The 20,412-nt window shown below is 41.3% G+C and overlaps 1 protein-coding gene across 1 annotated transcript; it reads left to right on the forward strand.

The window, feature by feature from the left end:
- Nucleotides 1-1,351: 1,351 nt before the first annotated feature.
- On the forward strand, nt 1,352-19,058 carry crb1 (crumbs cell polarity complex component 1). The gene is made up of 13 exons (XM_062424831.1): nt 1,352-1,493; nt 3,825-4,061; nt 4,861-5,056; nt 5,243-5,382; nt 5,515-5,697; nt 8,194-9,159; nt 10,349-10,899; nt 11,153-11,318; nt 12,643-13,585; nt 14,304-14,348; nt 15,047-15,166; nt 15,263-15,389; nt 18,819-19,058. Exons 1-13 carry the CDS (start codon nt 1,352-1,354, stop codon nt 19,056-19,058), a joined length of 4,056 nt encoding a protein of 1,351 aa, XP_062280815.1.
- Nucleotides 19,059-20,412: the final 1,354 nt, after the last annotated feature.

A 20,412-nucleotide genomic window follows, 5' to 3' on the forward strand; every position in this document is an offset into this window, starting at 1 on the left:
TACTTCATGTGTGATTGAGGCGCTTGATGGTGCGTCAGCGGAGGGGACAAGTGTGCGTAAAGTGGCTCTGGAGTTGACAACAGATGAGACGCTGCAGGCAGGAGTGACAGAAGCAAAGAGAGAGAAAGAAGGAGATATAGATATATCCGAGATATATCCGTTTATGACAAGACCTCAACACAGCGAGCAGGATGATCTGTCACGATTATGGATTTAATTCGGTATCATAGTTTTGAAGTACTTGCCTGCACAATTCTCATCTCATCACTGTTGGTGATAGATGGTAAGTGACTGCTTTTCTATCTTGTAGAGTTTGATGTATTTTAGTTATTATCAACCATGAATACTTAGTCCTTTATCCATATTTTATCATATCATACATTTAAAATTATAACCTATCATAAATTACCCTAATTATGATGTGCTATAGGCTACTATTTGTGTAGCTTTAGGCTCTTCAGGCTTTATCTTTGCTACCGTCAAAACTGGTGTAACTTTTTTGTTTTGTTTTTTGCATCCTTCATTCACCATGCAGGATGCATTCTCTCAAGTCTGCAAATACATCACCAGACTTTTAAAACTGTTGTTTTATTAAAAATCCCATGCCTGTTTCCCTAAACTAAAATTGATTAGAACATAGTCCAATTTGATACCAGCTTCTGTGATTTAATTTTGAGTGTAGTAGACCTAATTGGCTTGCATTTTAACCAGTCCATGCTTTGAATTTCAATCACAAGACTGTGAGGTGACATCATTGCCTATAGTGATCTATACACATTTTCTAAGGACAGCAAGATGACAAAAAGAGATCTTACAATGTGGGTGCACAGTGTAGTGACCCATGAGGGAGGTTGAATGATTTGGGGGGAGGGTTGGGGTGAGGTGGACAAGTAATGGGACAAAAAGAAAAGGCACTATATGTCTTTGAAGCACTACAAATCACCCAGTAACATGTCATGTTATCACTACTGAAACAAACAGACACACATACATGCAATGGTCTGGAGGAGATGTCAGGTGTCCCGCGTGTGCCATTTGAGGGCCTCCAGATAGGACTAAACAAAGACCTTCTGAAGCAATTTGCATATGAAAAAGCTTTACATGCTGTGGGAGGGGATGTGTGGTTGGCTGGAGCTGGGCTCTGAATCCATCGAACTCTGCCTCAGGGGAATACTGAAAGACTTTTGGGCTGAGTAAAAAGCAAATCTTACAGCAACACATGATTTCCTCTGAAATACATGTATGGGCATACTGTAAATGATTTCTTCTTCTATGGTTAAAAGCTTATAAGTCTTATAATATACATATCCTTCTAATCCTCTTCTGAATTTAACAGCTGATCCTTGCTGCAATGAGTGCTAATGCATATGGTCAGAGAATCACCACTAATACTAAAGATCTTATCACACCCCCAGATCTCTCACACTATACTTCATTCATGCTGAGTCTAAGTCTAGACATGTATAAGCTGCTCCTGGAGAACCCTGCCAGCTGTCTGTGAAAATTGATTGACCTCCATCAATGACAGAAGATTGGTGCCCGAGTTGGTGAAGCTGAAGCACCGAGTGTAATTGCACTCTCCTGTGTCTTTAAAATCTGCTCTCAGCCTGATTGGGCTCTTGAGGACTGATTTTTTTGCGTGATTATCATCTGTGAGGAACATTATTGGAGTATCTGTGTTCATATCAGTGTGGCTACTTTTGTGTGTTCTTTCTGGAGCCCATCATGCAAAACACACTTTCAAATATTGCCACATCCATCTAATATTCACATTTAAGGTTTTTAGATGTGTGGGGCGGTTGGATTATCATCTAATAGAAGCAGCACTCGTTCAGCTGATTTTAAGCCTCCTTCGTGGTGCATCATGCCTCTGTGTCCCCCTTACACACATTCCTTGGATTACAAGGATCATTGTCTCTGAGCTCTGTTCCCATTTGTTCAGCCTGGAATACGACAGTTTTGAGATGCTTTGCTGGTAGCTATGTGCCTGTGATCTTTTCCTGGATATGTAAGAGCTGTAGGGGGCTTGTCTCAAGGTGGACATGATGGGTGATTTGAGAGTGAAGAGTGAGGAAAACAGCAGTGTTTCAACAGATGGAGTTCCTTAGAGTTTGGTTTTCAGGTCACAGTGAAACTATTTCTTAACCTCTTAAACCTTCCCTGACCTACTGGTGGGTGTATCTTCATTATATCGTGACGTTCAGCAGCTGTCTAAGCCCACTGAACTTTATTTGAAGTTGTAATGAGGATCCCAGAATGTTCAGAGATATCAAACTTATATTACATGTCAAACATCTTAACATTATGCACAAATCATCTAGTATATTTCCATTTGATGTAGTAATGTAGACATAAAAAGTATTGTGTCAGTTTGTTGATATTGGACAATTTTACTCATTGTAAACATGATATAAATTGAAGCAAGTGCGGAATTTACTGTATATGTGATATTGTTATTCAGAGTGGAACTGTTTTCCAAAGTAAATAATATTAAGAGGGAGTTTCAGAGGAAATTAATTGAGATTTGACTATAGACCAAATTACCATCCTGCAGCCATAGTTGGTGCCTTTATAACTGCATTAAAAATATACAATTTTCCACATTGTTCTGGACATCACTTAAAAGTTTGAGACAGCAGCAGTTCACTGCAGAATCAGCCACATCAGTTTATGAAGACAGTTTTTGAAGATCCATTACAAACAAACCTTTAGATCTTTAGGTGTGGCTCTCTGGGTCTTAGAGGCTTACAGGATATATACAAAAGACTTTTCAGTTTGTACTAATATGACAGATATGGGGCTTTATATCTTATCATATCTTCATTAACAAACAATTAATATAAAAGTATGGATTACATGGACATGTAAGACAAAACCATCTGTTTTTGCAAATGTAGTGTTCACCACAACAAACACTTTAAGGAGACATGAGAATGCAGAATACTTTTTTTTGTAAATATGCGTCATAGAGTGGTAGCCTGGTCCAAGACCTCTGAATTGCTGTGTATGTCTCCTATTTTTTCAGCAACTCAAACAGAATAATAAATAACAATGAATAATGTCATGAAGTGAAAGAAAATGGCACTTCAGTCTAATTATCAAGATAATAATATGCATGATCATGCCAGGAGGAGAGCAAAATAAGGAGTTGGCAGTGTGTTGTAACTCAACTGAGGTAATGTAACAATTGTAATATTAATTTATTAGGTATTTGATAGATTATTAAACAGATTCCTGATTCAGTCTACAACTGCTACTCATCGTTGTTTTTGGGGCGGATTGAGTGCTGATCCTCTAATTAGTATGTATGGCAAGTGCTGACTGTATTTAAGAGACCTAAACACAGAGCTCTGTGTGTCATTAATTTCTGGCTGATTAAACCACAGAAAAAAGTGTAAAATAAAAACAAATGCCTCAAATGCCTGTCTTCGGTCAGATGTTGTCACCATGGAAATAGATTGAATGGTGAACCCAAACTGTGGAATTGGTTACCATGGAAGCTAGCCGTGACGCCTTAAGAGGCCCTTAAATTTAAAGCTCTTGTACTGACAACTGCTAGACAGAAAGCTCTTTTGTAATCAAAGAAAAGATAAAAGAGCGTCTTGCCAAACATGATTAAACTATAATAGCAATAGAGTGCATGTCTGCTCCAATACTACAGTATGTGCTACATGAGAAAAGGGGCCATTAAAGGGACTGTTTTGACACTATTCACTTTGTAATACCGTCTTGCGATAACACTGTGTTTGTTTGTCTTTACAGCATAAGCACCAAAAATAATGACATACAGTTATATTAATAGTTTGAATGTAATCTGTTCATAGGTGCATCTGCTGACAGACTGCCTGTAACTGTGGACCAGTGCTCGCCAAATCCCTGCCAAAACCGGGCACTGTGTCGACTGCGCGGGGATGGCTACTTGTGCTACTGTGTGCCAGGCTTCCAGGGTGCGCACTGTCAAATTGATGTGAATGAATGTGTTTCACAGCCCTGCAGGAACGGAGCCACCTGTATGGACAGAGTGGGCAAGTATTCCTGTCTGTGTCCTCCTGGATTCACCGGTGAGTGAGAATGAATCTATTGTAATGATGTCCAGTAGGTCCATGTTTACGGGGTTCCTTAGATATATTTAAATTAACTAACTACAGTACTATGTATATATGTCTAATCTCAGTGTAAGAAAACAGAAAGAAAAAATAGTTTGTTATGTTAACCTAAAACATCTTATGCTATTTTCTATGTGGCCTAACCTTTCTTCATGTCACTCTATCCCTGTGAAAGTTCAGTATGACCCATGAGAACCACATCTATTGTAACGTTTATTTCCATCTCTTATTCCAATAAAAGGCTTTGGATAATGCTTCACACTTATTCCTAGCTACTGCCATATATGTTTTTATTTTCTTTGATGAATAGTAATGTTTTAAATCTCACCAAATCTACTTGATTTAAAGGTAGATTGAAGGTAAACAGAACTTTGAACTTAACCCTTACTGATGAACCAATCTGAAACGAGGCAAAATGGAGTCAGTGATTCAAATAATTGTTTTTTTGTTTGTTTTTATCTTTTTAAGTTCATTAAGACATGTTAAAAACTTGTATTGTCATTCCCATTTTTCATTGTGATAGTGCTGGGATACACTGAAGGTCGATACTGAATATAATGCACTGTTTTCTACATTCTACTTTAGACTAGTAAACAACTACAGAGGCCTTGCTGTAGCATAAAAGTAAAGTAAATATCCCACACATGATCACGGCAAATCCACATAAAAGCTTTATTCATTTTCGCCCTTTGCTCTCACTGTCTGCAGCAGCATCACTGGCCCTTTGACATATGTACTGCCTTGATGTTCACAGGGGCCACTTGCGAGATCCAGATTGATGAGTGTCAATCACAGCCGTGTCTCAATGGCGGCAGTTGCCATGACTATGCTGGTGGCTTCACTTGCACCTGCCTGCCTGGTTTCCAAGGACACCAGTGCAAAATCAACATTGACGAGTGCCAAGAGCAGCCATGCCAAAATGGGGCTCTGTGTATAGATGGAGTGAATGAGTAAGAAGCGCAGCCCCAGGCACTGAAAAGAAGTTACTCTTGCCAAGTTCAGAAAAGTAGAAATTGTGTATAACAGATTTATACATTTCAATTTTACACTTAAGAACACAAAATGAAGAAATATTATAAATAATTGGAATCATATGATTTCTGAACCATAAGTGTCTTTTTATCTGATTGTCTCAGATACAGCTGTGACTGCTCCCACACAGCCTTCACTGGCAGACACTGTGAAACGCCACAGCCACCGTGCCACTCTGAACCCTGCTTCAACAGCGCCATCTGTAAGGACAATCAGGGTAACTACAGCTGTGAATGCTGGCCAGGTAAATGAAACATTCTGTCAATCAGTTAACAGGGAAATGCACTGTATGGTTTTACAGTTACAGTTTAGGAGGAGATTTTGAAAGGTATTGGTATTATTCACACCTGAAACAATGTCTGCATCTTCGTTTCAGGGTTTGAGGGACGTCAGTGTGAGATAGATGTAAATGAGTGTGCCGGCAGCCCCTGCATGCATGGAGGCCGCTGCATTGAGAGGTCATGGCAGTACCTGTATGGCAGCGAGCCTCTGCTGCCTAAACACTATGACCATCAGCATGCAGCAGGCTTAATCTGCAGCTGTCCTGCAAGGACAACAGGTAATTTATTCTGATTAAGGTAGTGCAATTAATTATGTGTCAAACAGGTCTGGTTATACACAATGGTAGTTAGTTTCCAGTACATTCTGCACAATGGAGAAGGTTGTGTTATTCACACTGCCAAACAGAAGATGCCAAAGTTGTATTATCAGTAAATGGTGTGTATAGCCAGGTAAATGACCAGGTGCTGACTGAAGCAACAGCAAAGATAGAGGGTACATTTAAATGACAGTGTTTTGCTATTTATTAAAATATATAAAAATGTTCTCTATGCATCACGTATTTGTATATTAATAATGTCAGGTCAGATAGTTTCAGTTTTACTTCTGGGAAGATTTAAAATATATCTGCCATTTAGACCACAAATGGCATCCAACAGGTGAGGTGAATTGAATTTAGACATGGATAGATTGTCATGCTCAAAGCATTAAAAAAATAAGACACTTGAAAAACTGGTGTGATGAATTACAAAGCACTGGAACAGCAATACAGAAACAATGCACAGATTAATTAGAATAATCCACAGACCTCTTTGTCAAGACTTTTGATATACTGTATTTTACCCTCAAAATAATTGTCAATGAAAGTAGTCAGAAGTGAGGGCTGTGGAGTCTATGACTTTGTGATTTTATAATAATTAATCATAATAATAATAATTATTATTATTATCAAATTCAGCTCTTTGAAAGTGCCTTACAAAGGACAGACATAGAGAGGACACAATAAAATACCAAATACACATATACCGAATGAACATATACATTTCCAGATCATTATTTAGAGATATACAGAGCTGACCAAAGGATCTCTTGTGCAAGATTTGAAAGATTGTGACTTTGGCACCCCCTAGTGGTATTGGAACAATCACTACTGGCAAGTCATGTACATTCACTGTCAATTTTCACCAGGATTGCCCCTATCCCTCTTTGATTATAAAAAAACAAATTTATGAAAAAAAAAAAAAAAAAAAAAAGTATACCATCACAATAATGAATGATGCTATAATCACACAAAAAATAACTAACTAACCCTAATAAAGTTCAGTTTTAATTTGAGTTATACTGTAATACTGTTTTGGATGTGTAATGCTTGAGTGAAATGGCTCTAGGACTAAGCCTGATTCTATTAAATAAAAATGTATGTATATATATCATATATTCACAGTACAGTGTTGGTGCATCCATGTCCACAGAAACTTCACATTGTAATTTGAGTTAAGTAATACTTTTTGGTTGCAAAAGCAGAATATTCCAGTCCTCCTGCTTACACAAGACTTGATCCAACAGTGACAGTAAGACTGTGAGCCACTGCCGGCTCGAGTTGTGTTCTAAAAATTGACTCCCTGCCAGTTACAGTGGCACTGACTCAGTAAGGTGGCCAAATAGCATTAGTTTAATCCCCAGGATCTGGCTTTGCTGGTCTCCTGACTGGAGCTATTCAACTCAACGTGGCTATAGAGAAGTAGACAAGGAGCAGACCTTCACTGGAATGGCTTGTACACACACAAATTAATATGGTGCACTTAGACAAGTTTGGGGCTATTTTGGGGGAAAGAGCGACAGCATGATGTGGACATACACACCATGGATTTGGGGGATTCTATTACTTGGAACAGGTAACATTATTATACCTTTTTGTAATAGTAGATATGTTGTATTACAGTATTATATAATAAGTGTCAAACTCTGGTGTTCTTTTTACTTTTCTTTCTTTTAATATAAGACAAGTAAATTAGTTAATAACTGAAGTGCAGGGAAGCAGCAACCCACCTGGTTTGTTGTTGTTTTTTTCTATGGTGTTTTGTGTTAAAGGCCTTATAGTTGTTGCTCTATGACAAAATGTCTTCTCGGCAAATCCTTTTTAGATTTTAGCTTGAAAAATCAGCTGAAAATATGAAATGCTGATAGCGTCTAGAGCATAACAACACATGCAGAGATTTCCGGGGACAAAAAAACAGGCAAACAATGTTAGCAGTACACAGACATGTCCAGTTACAACTAAACATGTGAACTGCTCTAGTAATGGCCGGGTACACTGATTTATGCATCACCAGTGTAGAGAACAGGGTTTAATAATTGAAAGCTTTGCCACCGATGGGGATGAATTGATTGTGTCAGGTTAAAAGAGTGGCTGAGGACATAATCTGTATCAAAGGAGGAACACGGTAGTCCATTATATCCTGTCCATCAAAGAAATTGGAAAAAATTGGAGCCATGATAAAGTACACATATGGATCAATCAATGACAAAACAGAAGAACAAGTTTAACAAACTCAGGGCATGTCCAGAGTCAAGCAATCAAATACAATTGTATGAATGTGAATATTTTACTAAAGAGTGATGAGAATAAAAATGATGGCTACATTATGTAATTAACATTGGCAATCATGTTTTAAGCAGTTAAATTTACCCTAACCACAAAGAGTAAGATGGTTTGTGACTTCTGTTGCTGGTAAAAACACAGTGTTGATTTTATTTCATTCTTTCATGCTGACAGGTTCCTTCTGCCAGGAGGTGATAAACCAGTGTGACCCAAGTCCCTGTCATAATGGGGTTAATTGTGAGAGCCATGTTGGGGGCTACACTTGCCACTGCCTCACACAGAGTGACGATGGTATCCTCTATGGAGGTATAAACTGTGACGTGAAGCTTGTGGGCTGTGAAGGACACGAATGCCAAAACCAAGGCTCCTGCTCCCCTTTCCTGTTGGATGGGACTCACGGCTACACCTGCTCCTGTTCACCTGGGTACACTGGCCCTCTCTGCGAGACCCCCACCACATTCTCCTTTGAACGCAGTGGCTACCTCCTGCTTCAGAGTCCACTTGTGGATGATGAGGTCTTTTGCAACATCACCCTAAGCTTCAAGACTGTTGTGTCCAGGGCGGTGTTGTTCCAGCGGAACAGCAGGGGGCTGCTGCTGACCCTGGAGTTTACCGAAGGGCAGCTTCGCCTTACGCTGAGGAAGGATGCTTCTGCTGAGGCTGAACCAGAGAGCCCAACCCAGACTCTGGAGCTTTTACGCAATGTCACAGATGGAGAGTGGCATTCTGTGGAGGTTGTGCTCGGAAACTGGGTGCTCAGCCTGAAACTCTTGGATGATGCTGGGAGCTGTGGGAGCCAGCCGTGTCACAAGGTTGCCCCAGTCCAAAGCACCCTGGCCGGGCTGGTGTCGCTTCCTCAGAGCACTTTTATTGGTGGAGTGCTTAAGGACATAAATGGCCCCAGTGAGGACTCTCCACTTCCAGCATTCATTGGCTGCATGCAGGATGTGTTTGTGGACTGGCAACTTGTCGTCCCTCAGGAGTGGCTGAGCGACTCGGCTGTTAATGTGTCCCCTGGTTGCAGCCATAGGGACCGCTGCCTGGACGTGCCTTGCCAAAACGGAGGAAAGTGTGTCAACCTGTGGCAGAGCTACCAGTGTCGGTGTCCAAGGCCTTATGAAGGGCCGGACTGTGAGGAGGGTATGTTTACAGTTATGAAATGGTGAAGTCAAATAGCTGCAATACAGTGTGTTTAGGTTATGTTCTCTTTTTCCTGTCCTATTAAATGCACATACACAATGACTAACCCTAACCCTACCCCTAACCTTAACCCTAACCCTAACCCTTTCCATTGCAGTAGGGAAACGTTTAGGAAAGCCAATCACAGAAAGCAGACACGTCATCTCGAGAGTCTTTAAACTTTAAGCTGACCTGACTAATTGGATAGAAGGTCACTCTCACCAAAATTCTAAATTAGATAATTAAATAACATTCTCCGTTTTTGATTTGTAACAGCACTGAAGGGAGTAGAGACAAAGCCAATCAAAAGCCGCAGTAAAGTGCAGAGGCAGTGATCCTCTTATCTGACACACTGGATTAAGGATGTAAGGGGTTCTATTTTAGAAATACTCAGAACATGGAAGGAAATGGCGTACTATAGCTCAGTAAGCTATAGAAAACTATGATCAAAACATAAGATACAGAATGAAAAAATATAGTTTGCATTTTGCTGTAGTTTGCCCTGAAAGTGTTGAATAGTTAAACTAAGCTATCTTTAGCCCCTTGAGTCTATCGAAGCAGATTAGTGATCACGATGCCAGATGGGAGAATTTGGACGCACATTTACTCACATGGTCATGAATGCAAACACCTGTACACTTGAAATTTCCACTCCCATACACATTCAAGCTCTTATATGACCTGTCGTACTCTGCATGTCCTTTACTCTAGCTTTATGTGTTCTCAATGTCCCTCCTGCCATATAAGGTGACAGACCCACAGCGGAAAGTGCTGACACAAAAAACACATGAGGGCTGGTGGCAGCTTATATTACCTTTCTCTGTGCCTGTTGTTCAAAAAAGCCCATCTGAAGTTGCTTAGAGTTCAGATGTTTGCTTATTTGGTGATTCCATGTATTCACTGCAAGCTCATATGAAGAGAGTTTGTATACCCAAATCTATCATAATTAAATTTTAATAGTAGTTAGTAGTATTAGTTAGTATTATAGTTTATTGTTTCAATTTTCATTTTAGACCCCTGTGCTGAAAATGTAGATTTATATAGCCCTATCTACAGTAATTAATCTTATAATGCATGTTGATCAAGTTTTGAGGCACCTGAGAGTTAAGATATAAATACTCGTTTTCTCGTTTTTTTTCTTTTTTTGAAGAACATGTGACTGCACGCTTTGGGAACGAGGACTCTCACAGCTATGCTGCATTCACTGTCACAGATGAATTGGGTCATGAGCTCTCCATCTCCCTCTTCCTGCGCACACGGAGGCACAATGGACTCCTCCTGGCCTTCGCCAACATCAGCAGCCATTACCTGCACATGTGGCTGGAGGATGGCAAGGTCACAGTTCAGCTCAATAACTTTGAGAGCCTGAAGGCGGAGAGTGCAATTGATGATGGAGAAGTCCACTTTGTGAGTGTAGAGGTGGCAAATGAGCGCATGTCACTGTACGTAGCAGCTCAGAAACAGGGTGATGTGGAGGTCAGCGCAGTCAGGGTTCAAGCAGAAGATACTGTCTATGTTGGAGGCCTGCTGGAGAATGGGGCAACTTCAGTCTTTGGTGGATATTTTAAAGGCTGTATCCAGGACCTGAGGATCAATGACATGAGGCTGCAGTTCTTCGGGTTGGACACCTCAGTGAGATCGTGCCCTCTGAAGTTCATGGAAAATGTGACCGCTGGCTGCTCTGGTGACAACACCTGCAGTGTGAGTGAATAACCTGTTTACATAAAGTGTTGGGGTCCTTCCATTAACCTTTGTCCCCCTATTATTCTCAGTCTTTATCACAACGGTTCAGTGTGTGCAGAAATTGATTTAAATCTTAAAATTAATAACATCTATGAAAGTATTCACATCTTTAGTGCAAGGGGATCAAGTAGGCATTATGAAGAAAAAGTAAGCTGTTTAAATTGTTTTCTTTTCTTTTTCTTTTTTCTTTTTTACATGATTTCATCTTCAGAGGAACCCATGTCTAAATGGGGGAATGTGTTACTCCATGTGGGATGACTTCACCTGCACTTGCCCAGCCAGTACAGTAGGACGGCGCTGTGAAGAGGTCAGGTGGTGTGAGCTCTCACCTTGTCCCACAGATGCAGAGTGCAGGATGCTGAGCGAGGGATATGAATGTAAGTATGACATTTTAAGACTTACAGTCCAAAGTTTGGACACACTTTCCCATTCTCTTGAACATGAGGAACACCCCAGGTCCATTCAATGTGTGTAGCTATGTGCCTGTGCTTATCTGACACAATCTTTTCATTGTTCTGTGATTATACAAGGCTAAAACTTAAAAAAAAATATGTTTTTGGTCAAGAGCCTAGTAACTCAGGTCTCAAAGCAATTTTGCATGACAAATCTCCTGTGCTATTTGTGTGACTCGACTCTACATCTCTGGTAACAAGATAACTTCAATCAGTGCTCAAGTTCTGATGCATCGCATTCTCTTCTTCACTTCCTATCATTTCTCTACCTTCTTTAATGAAGATGTCAAATGCCAAAAATATTAAGAAAGAAAAAAACGCTGTTAATGTCATATACTGTATTAATTGCAGCATATTTTCCATGTGATAATGTAGAATCTTATATTATACTTATTATTCACCCTATGAACTTTGTCAGTGTAGCAGTGTGATGATAATGTTAATACATTCATTCCTTTTTCTAACTATCTTACATTTTGGCAATCTGTTAAATGATCGCCCACATTATACACAACCTGTTGCTACATGCTTACTTTCTTTATAAGGGACAGTGTGGTTGGATTTCCCAAAAAGCATCAAGTCATGTTATTTGTGGTACATTTTGGTGCCTGTTCCTGCTGTTATCCTCGCTTTAACCCTAACCCTAACCCTAACCCATATAATTTCATAGTTATTCAGAAGTCCTTAACCATAGTCATTGGAGTTATTTACCTCTTAGACTACAGTACATGCATCTTACCTAATCTTTGACCTTGTTTGTGGATTTGGTCACCATTATGTTAGTCATGTAACAGAGTGATACAATGTGCTTGCTTTCCGACCTCAATCCACCCACACAGTATATGTGCTCCGTAAAATAGGATTGGCTTGAGGCCAGCTTATCCTTTTTTGCTGGGATTATTGATGGTTTGCTGTGTTGCCTGTCTGTCCTGTAAGCCACCTCATGTTTGGTGGTTAACTCATTGAGAAACAAATACCTGCTCTTTACAGCTAAATTAGCTCATTTAGATGCCTAAAATACTTTTATTGTTGTCAAGTAAGCCCCATGCTGTAGTAATGCCCATTTTCATTCTGTAATTTCCTTAAACACTCTTGCCTGATTCCCTTTTTGTATTATTGTGCATAAAGGCAGTGAAAAATTAAAAAAACAGAGGATGACCCACACTCACAAAAAGGTTTCAATGGTAAAACAAAATAAGTTTGTTAATGTATGAAGATACCTCACAGATATCTTCTCCTGACCTCCTAGGTTACTCCAATGCAACTTTCCTGAATGACAGCACGGTGTTGTCCTACAAGGGAAATGGCCACATATTCCGCAATCTAACTAACCTTTCCCTAAACCTGCGCACACGGAGGCGGAATGCAGCCATCCTACATGCAGAGAAGGACTCTGCCTTCATCACGCTCTCTATCCAAGATGGTTTTCTCTTCATGGAGCTTCAGAGCACCCCTAGAGACATCAGAGAAGAGACAGAAGGAGAGCAGAAAGTGTCCACAGTCAGCCTGAGCAGCAGGAGGAGTGTCAGTGATGGCGAATGGCACAGCGTCCACCTGTTCATGGCAGCACCCTGGGCACAAATTTCACGATGGACTTTGGTGCTGGATGAAGAAATAGATGAAGCCAGCACCTCCAGGCACCAAGGAGGTAACTTGGATTTTCTCAAGCAAGGAGTGGACATCTTCTTGGGGGGTCTGGCCCCAGATGCCGGATGGTCCCTGACTGGATGCCTGAGCACAGTAGAGTTGGGTGGCATTGCCCTGCCTTACTTCAGCCCCTCTGATGTGAACCTCCCACGCCTGCAGGAGGAGCAGTTCATTCAGACATCATGGCATCTACCACTCCCCGGCTGCAATGGGGCCCCCGTGTGTCAGCCGAACCCCTGCCTGAATGGAGGGCAGTGCCAGGACCTCTTTAACTACTACAACTGCAGCTGTACTGAGGGTTGGGCCGGTAGGCGCTGCAACTTCTTCACCGACACCTGCGCTTCTAATCCCTGTGTTCACGGCAATTGCAGCGTGAATGGGCTGACCTACGAGTGCACCTGTGAGCTTGGCTACGCAGGTGTGGACTGTGAAGAAGAGGTAGATATGTGCGAAAACCATCTGTGTGCCCATGGAGGTACCTGTCTGCACGGGCCAGACAGGTACGCCTGCCTCTGCCCTACAAACTACACTGGACCCCTCTGCAAGTAAGTTAAGATGTTAACTAGAAAAGAAGGAAAGGAAGACGATAGAATAGAATAAAAATGCAAAGAATACAAAAGTCCCTTAGGCTTGTAGAATGTAAAGACAACCAGTGGAAGAAAAGACAATCCCAACATAAATATTTCATGCTTTAAATACGACTTTGCTTGTGTGGGAACGGTTTCAGGAGCCTAGTTAGTTTGTAGACACAAAACACACAAATAAACGCTCAGACAAATTGCACAGACAAGGGACCGCACCACAACACAAACAAAATCCTACACTGTAAATGTTTCCCCATCTCTGTCTCTGTTCAGCATTTCAACCACGCCTGCAGTGAGCGTTTCAGAAGCTGCATTTCTATTCTAGTGTCAGCCAGAAAAGGTCTCAGTCTGCTGTGGTGTCTCACAACACAAGGCTCTCTGGTTCAACGCCAGTTTCTTTCCCCTGTCATCTACAGTTTGCCTCGGAGAACCAGCAGGGGAACGCCTCCAACCATTTATCCTGTAAACACACAGCTTCTTGCATTTTGCCTCTTTTGCACAAGGAAAAGCCTTTGCAAGTGTCTTGCTAAGCAAGCCACCAGACAAGCTGCACATCTCCCTTTACTGCGAACATCTACGCTGTAAAGTTTTCATCAAAATGACTTCGTTTTGTTTGTGTCTCTTGTTTGTGCCTCACTCTACCCGCTTTCCCCATCTTTCTTTCTGTTCCTCTCTCCAGTGAACGCGTTGAAGAAATTCCATGGTACATTGTTGTCAGAAAAGTGTAAGTAGTTTTCTTCCCTATTTCTCAGGTGCTCCCTATTGTTTCCTGTTAGATGTTTGTCTCTCAAATGTCATGTACAATGTCTGCAGTTTTTTTGTTCAACTGCGTGTGACAAAATGCCAAGCAAAGCTAATATTAACGCTCCCTGTGACATTGTTTGTTTTAACCTGAGATACCGGGTATTTCAAATGAGTGACAGCTGTAGTTCAAAATGACTCTTGGCATCTAAATTAAAACTTCACCTACCAAAGTTGTGCTTTTGTCAAAATGAAAAAAACAAGTATTTTGTTACTACTGAAGAATGGATTTCAAGTTACCTGCAGATTTTGGAACAGAGCTGCTCTGCTCCCAGCAAAATTAAGTATAAAAGAAAAGAGGTCATGGAGGAATGGTTGTCTTTTCCATTCCTGTTCATGTGATTTGACACCTGCTGGTGAATGGTTGCCAGAGGTCTTTAAACTTATTATCCTGGTCAGCTACTAAGCCTCTTTGTCCCCCCTGTGGGTAATCAGCAGGAGGCCGAACAATACAGCTCCTGCCTGGCTGCTTCTTCTGCTTCCGGCTGATGTAAAGACAACAAACTCTGCTCCAAACGACCCACTGAACCTCTGAAAAGGTTTGGCACTACAGCCTCAAATAAAACTAAAATAACCCATGCGTTTTCCCTTTCTGTTTGTCTGACTGTCCTCTTAAAAAAGGCCCAAGCTACCTGTTTCTGTTTGTGGTGATGACACCAGAAACTACACCTGCTTCAATGGAGGCAACTGCACTGACCGAGAGCTGTCCTGTGACTGTCCACCTGGCTTCATTGGACACCGGTATGATAGAAAAAGAGGAAAAACCATTCTATTTAAACCTGTAAATGGGGGAAATGGATGCAAGACAAAAATAATGTCATCCATGTCTGTTTTTAGGTGTGAACAGGAGGTGGATGAGTGCAAATCAAACCCCTGTCTAAATGGAGGCTACTGCCGGAACCTCATCAACAAATTCATCTGCGTGTGCGACATGAGCTTCGCCGGGGACATTTGCCAGACGGACGTAAGCGACATTTACTTTTACGTGGCCGTGTTGCTGTGGCAGAACCTCTTCCAGCTGCTTTCCTACCTCATCCTCAGGCTGGATGATGAGCCAGAGGTGGACTGGGGAGACAACGACTGAGAGTGTGTGCATGGATGTGTTTGACACTGTTTTTGAGGGTTTGTCAGTGAATGTGCATGGAGTTTTCCTTGTTTATAAAACAGAGCAATGGCTAGTACTTCCCTATAGAAAGCACAGTGAAATATTTAAGACCAACCTGCTGCACACTATAGTTTTCTCTAGTCGACTGTTTTTGTCTAGTTTGGTTAACTGTACTGCAGAGATGTTTCTGTGCCTTAAAATTAAGCACCTTATTTAATGTAGTTAGATAATAACTTAATTTACATATTTATAGCTATAGCTACAAATGAAAGCAGCAATAATCTCTGTACAGACAAAAGGAAGGAAATGATTGCAGGGCTAGAACTGAAGATTATTTTCACTATCATTTCAATTGATATTTTCATTGTTAAGTCTATAACATGTGAAAACAGAAAAACTGCCCATCACAAGTTGCCAGAGCCCAAATGGATGACTTCAGATTGCTTATTATGTCTGATCAGTCTAAAATCCAAAGATATTCAATTTAAAATGATATGAAAATCAATTAAAATATTACTAAAATAGATTTTTATCAACTTGTCAATTAATTGACTAATTTCTATGTTGCACAGGGTAGTTAATGTGTTTTAAAGGGAGTGATAATGCACTTTTTGGTGAAGAACATTATACAATAAGTATTATTTATAATGCTTCTCATAGAAGATATCCTGTCAGTCTCATCTGAGCTGGATTTTGGGAGCTCCATACGCATAAATGTATGAACTATCAAAACAGTGTTGTAGTTACAAAAGCACCTAGAGGGGCTCGAAGACGACAGGATGTCTGACTTTGTTGTTGATGTGCGTTCAGATCACTGTGGTGACTGACTGACTGGCTGACTGCTGTGCATTGTTTTGTACCAAAGAAGAAGTTTCTGTCTCTAAACCTTCCTGTCGGAGGAAAGATATTTTCAGCTGGAATTCTCCGCGGCTGTGCTTGAATGGTACCTATCAACAGTCACCATGTGGTCAACCTTCAAAAATCATTGCACTGTTTCTTACGGTAGACTTGTTTGTTTGTTTTTGTCTGACTTTCAGTCATGCTGAAGAATCCATGTATGACTGTTACTTCTTGTTTGTCTGTCTTTCTCTGTCCTCATGTCCAGTGTCTGTTTAAATCCAGTCTGTCTTTGTTGTTGTCAAATTAAAAAAAATCTTTCTTATGAGCTTGATTCATTTGTCTGTCCTCTTTTCATCTCACTAAACTAGCTTTTTTTTCTTCATTCACAACACATTTAATTCATTTTCAAGTTCTTTCCTCCATTTCCACCTCTTGACAAACTTTAGTTGAATGTTAACAAAACTCTTTCATTGATTTCCTAACTGTGTATCAGTGTCTGTGTGTGTAAAGAATCAGGTGGCTACCGTGACTCCAGATATAGACACGTAATCTGTCTTAACGAGATGTAGTTTGAGCGTATTCCAGAACAGCCCAAGTTCATCGGCACATGCAGAGCAAAGGTACAGAGCTGCAGTATTTGGACATCTCTGTCTGTATATTTTTGTGTATTACTGGTCAGGGGCGGTTTTTCATGGTTTAGGCTAGCCAGCAATTAGGGGAGGCCTTTACCTGTTTAAAATGAGATTAATAAAGAAATTAGTTAAAATTGGAATAAATTGACAGAGCTCAACCCCAGGCCTTAATGCCTAACATCAGTGCTCAACCTCACTAATACTCTTGTAGCTGAATGGGAGGAAAACCCTGCAGCCGGGTTCCAACATGCCCTGGAAAGCTGTCACAGACAAATGGAGGTTGTCACAGCAGCAGTTTAATTCCTGTGATTTTTAATGAGATGCTATAGTTGGAACACGCAGGTGACCACATACTTTAGACCATATAGTGTATATGCAATGGCACTCTTTTCTCAAACATCTTCCTCCTTTCTTACACCTTGCATTTTTCAAGACTGTATGTATGTGCATGTGTGTATGTATGTATGTATGTATGTGTGTGTGTGCTTGGTGTGTATCCTTTGCAGAAACAGGTAATGTTGAGGAAAGAGGGGGGAAGGCACAGGAAGCAGTTTTTCAGTGTCGGCACTGATGTGGCCATCCTTTGAGAGAGGGAGAAATGTGCTGGCACTGAAGTGCAGTTTCAGCAGAGAGCTGGTGGCATTCACAGAAGTTCGGTTTGCTTCGCAGAAACATATGAGGGCAGCTTATCTGGCAGACACACACACACACACACACACACACACACACACACACACACACACACACACACACACACACACACACACACACACACACACACACACACACACACACACACACACACACACAGAGCGCAGGTTGATAGTGCTGACAGCAGGAAAGCATTGGTGCTGTCTCTGTGTGTGAAGCTGCTCTGCTGAGGCTTCAGGGTGGCCTTGCCGTGTACCTTAGAGACTGGTTAGTTAGACATCTCCGTGTCTGTGTGTGTGGCAGTCGGTGACTGATGGCGGGTCCTGGCTGCAGGCTGCTCCGGCTTGCTTGTGTCACACTCGCTCTGACAGCCAACTGTGCTGCAGTGACAGGTAAGCACTTTCCAGGAGTCAACAAAGGACCTGTAGCGAGGGAAAGAAACTGTCATATCTGCAGCGTCGAGCATAAGTTATTTTTTGCCTCAGGATATGGATGGTTGTATTTTTATTAGAATTATGTCTCCGTGTTGATTGCTCAGTGTAAAGTTTGCTGACTTCTGAGATTTTTTTTCATAGAGTGACAAGTTCAGTAAGAAGCTTTAGTCATGAAGATACTGTCAACCAGAATTGTAAGTGTTATGGAGTGATACTTACAGCTGTTGTGCTGTTGGTAACCTGGTAGCAGCCGCTCAGAGTGTCACAACTATCACACCAACCAGAACTACTGATGTAAGTGCATCTGCTTCCCCGAGCTGCTGGGTAATGAATGTTAACCAATCACTCTCCTGCTGCACTGGATGCTTTGATTTGTCTTGATTCACTGGATTTGACTGGTGAGGTATGAAATTGCTGTTTGCACGCAGGGTGATTGTGTTTCTGGTTGGTGATGAATCTGTTTGTGTGTGTGAAGATCAAAGGGCCACAGGGCTGTAAGTTAAAAATGAATGTTAGCAGATTTCACAAGTCATTAAAACACCTGCATCCAAATCAGACACCTCATGTAAAGCAGCTTTTCTTCCTGCTTGAAAAGAATCATGTGCGTGACTGTATGAGCTATTTTTGGTGTGTGAATGTGTTTCTGGGGGTGTTTGTACTGATGGGATCATCAGGCAGCATCTTGCCTGTGTGAGTGTGTATATGTGTGTGTTTTGTGTGATCCTCCACAGATGGAGCGTGCTCCATACAGCTTGCGGGTGGCTGCCGTGCTGGCACCGTGTCTGGTTGGCTTGGCGATAGTGGTGATGCTGGCTCTAGCCCTGGCTGTAGCCAAACTGCGAGAGAGGCGGCAGACGGAGGGAGGTTTCAGTCCGAGGCAACTCGAGGCTCCTGGTGGTTGCTACCCACCTGCTGAGCTGGGAAACGCATCCATCAGCACTTTGGCAGCACGCGTGGAGCGCCTGGTGTAGTGTAAAGCAGTGAGGAGAGGGAAACTGTGCCTGAGTGAATGAGTGAGAGAAAAACTGTGCAAGAGTGATGTAGAAATAAATGATGTATCTTGGGTATGAGCATTTTAGAATAAGAACATTATACAGTTATTCCAGTAAGCACCCATCTCTGACTCTATGTCTTTCCCGCCTTCTTCCAGCTGACCTCAGAGGGTTTGACCTCTGACCTCTTACTGTCCATCAGTCTGGTTTCCATTGCCCTGCTGCTGATTCTCATCCTGACCTCTGTTGGCCTGGTGGTGGCGTTAAACCGCCGTGCCACCCACGGCACCTACAGTCCCAGTCGGCAGGAGAAGGAGGGATCTCGAGTGGAGATGTGGAGCATCACACAGCCACCACCTATGGAGAGGCTTATATGAGAGGCAGGTGGGGACTGTGTCTGCATGCACTGACATACATGACAGAGGACCAAACTGGACTAAGTCATCATCTGAACTGTGCAGCAGAATATCCGCAGCCTGCTTAACACATGTTTATTGCCTCACAGTTCCTCCAACCCAAAATTACAGCTGTCATTCTTCATTTGCATAAACAAATGCTAGAGGACTGTATGAGATCTTGTGACACCATTTTTGTGTTTTTGCATCCCAGTGCTTCATCCATCTTTCTACGACGTGCTGCACCTGGCTTCAGCCTGCAGCAGTACATCCATCTAAGTGCAAAGATTTGAGCTCAGAATGTATCGAGTCTGTCACATCTTTGTGCCTCATCCATATTTGTAGGATTGATGTACCAGCGATCGCCCCACAAAATATGTAATCAGACTTTGGACAGAAAAATAGTCCTTCTAAATTAAATTCCTTACATTTCATTTATGTGTATTTATTACAGGACAATGACTGTCTAATTCTTTGTATATTACGTGTCTATATGTTGAATATTGCAGTCATCGTTGATTTTTTTTTCTCACTGAACATTCTCCATTGATTTTTCTGTAGCTCATCACAAACACAATTATGCCCTTAAAAGGTCGGATTTAAGGATTAGTTGCACTAGTCAATAATAGTTTCTTAGCTTCCTTTGGGCTGACTTGAATATCGTCAGCTGTGCCATTTTAAGTCTATGTACTGTAATTATTATTTTGTATATTAAACTGTGATTTTTATTTCTACCTTTGATTGTTGGCAGCTGTACATAGAACATGTGCCGTTTCATTAAAGTAAAACATTTATTTGTGTCAATTTATTTAAAATCTACAGTTTATGTGTATTTATGAACAGTGTGGTGTCACTATAAGAGATCATTTGCATTTTAACTTCAGTGTTTGTCTAATCAATCAAACAATACACTGATACACACACACATGCACGCACAC

The sequence above is a fragment of the Scomber scombrus genome, chromosome 8, assembly GCF_963691925.1.
Source record: "Scomber scombrus chromosome 8, fScoSco1.1, whole genome shotgun sequence".
NCBI lineage: Eukaryota > Metazoa > Chordata > Actinopteri > Scombriformes > Scombridae > Scomber > Scomber scombrus.

Coding starts and splice junctions, on each gene's coding strand:
- crb1 (XM_062424831.1), top strand. CDS start 1,352: ATGAGTGCTAATGCATATGGTCAGAGAATCACCACTAATACTAAAGAT. Junction 1,494..3,824: donor CCTGGAGAACCCTGCCAGCT/GTCTGTGAAAAT, acceptor ATCTGTTCATAG/GTGCATCTGCTGACAGACTG. Junction 15,167..15,262: donor CCTGGCTTCATTGGACACCG/GTATGATAGAAA, acceptor GTCTGTTTTTAG/GTGTGAACAGGAGGTGGATG.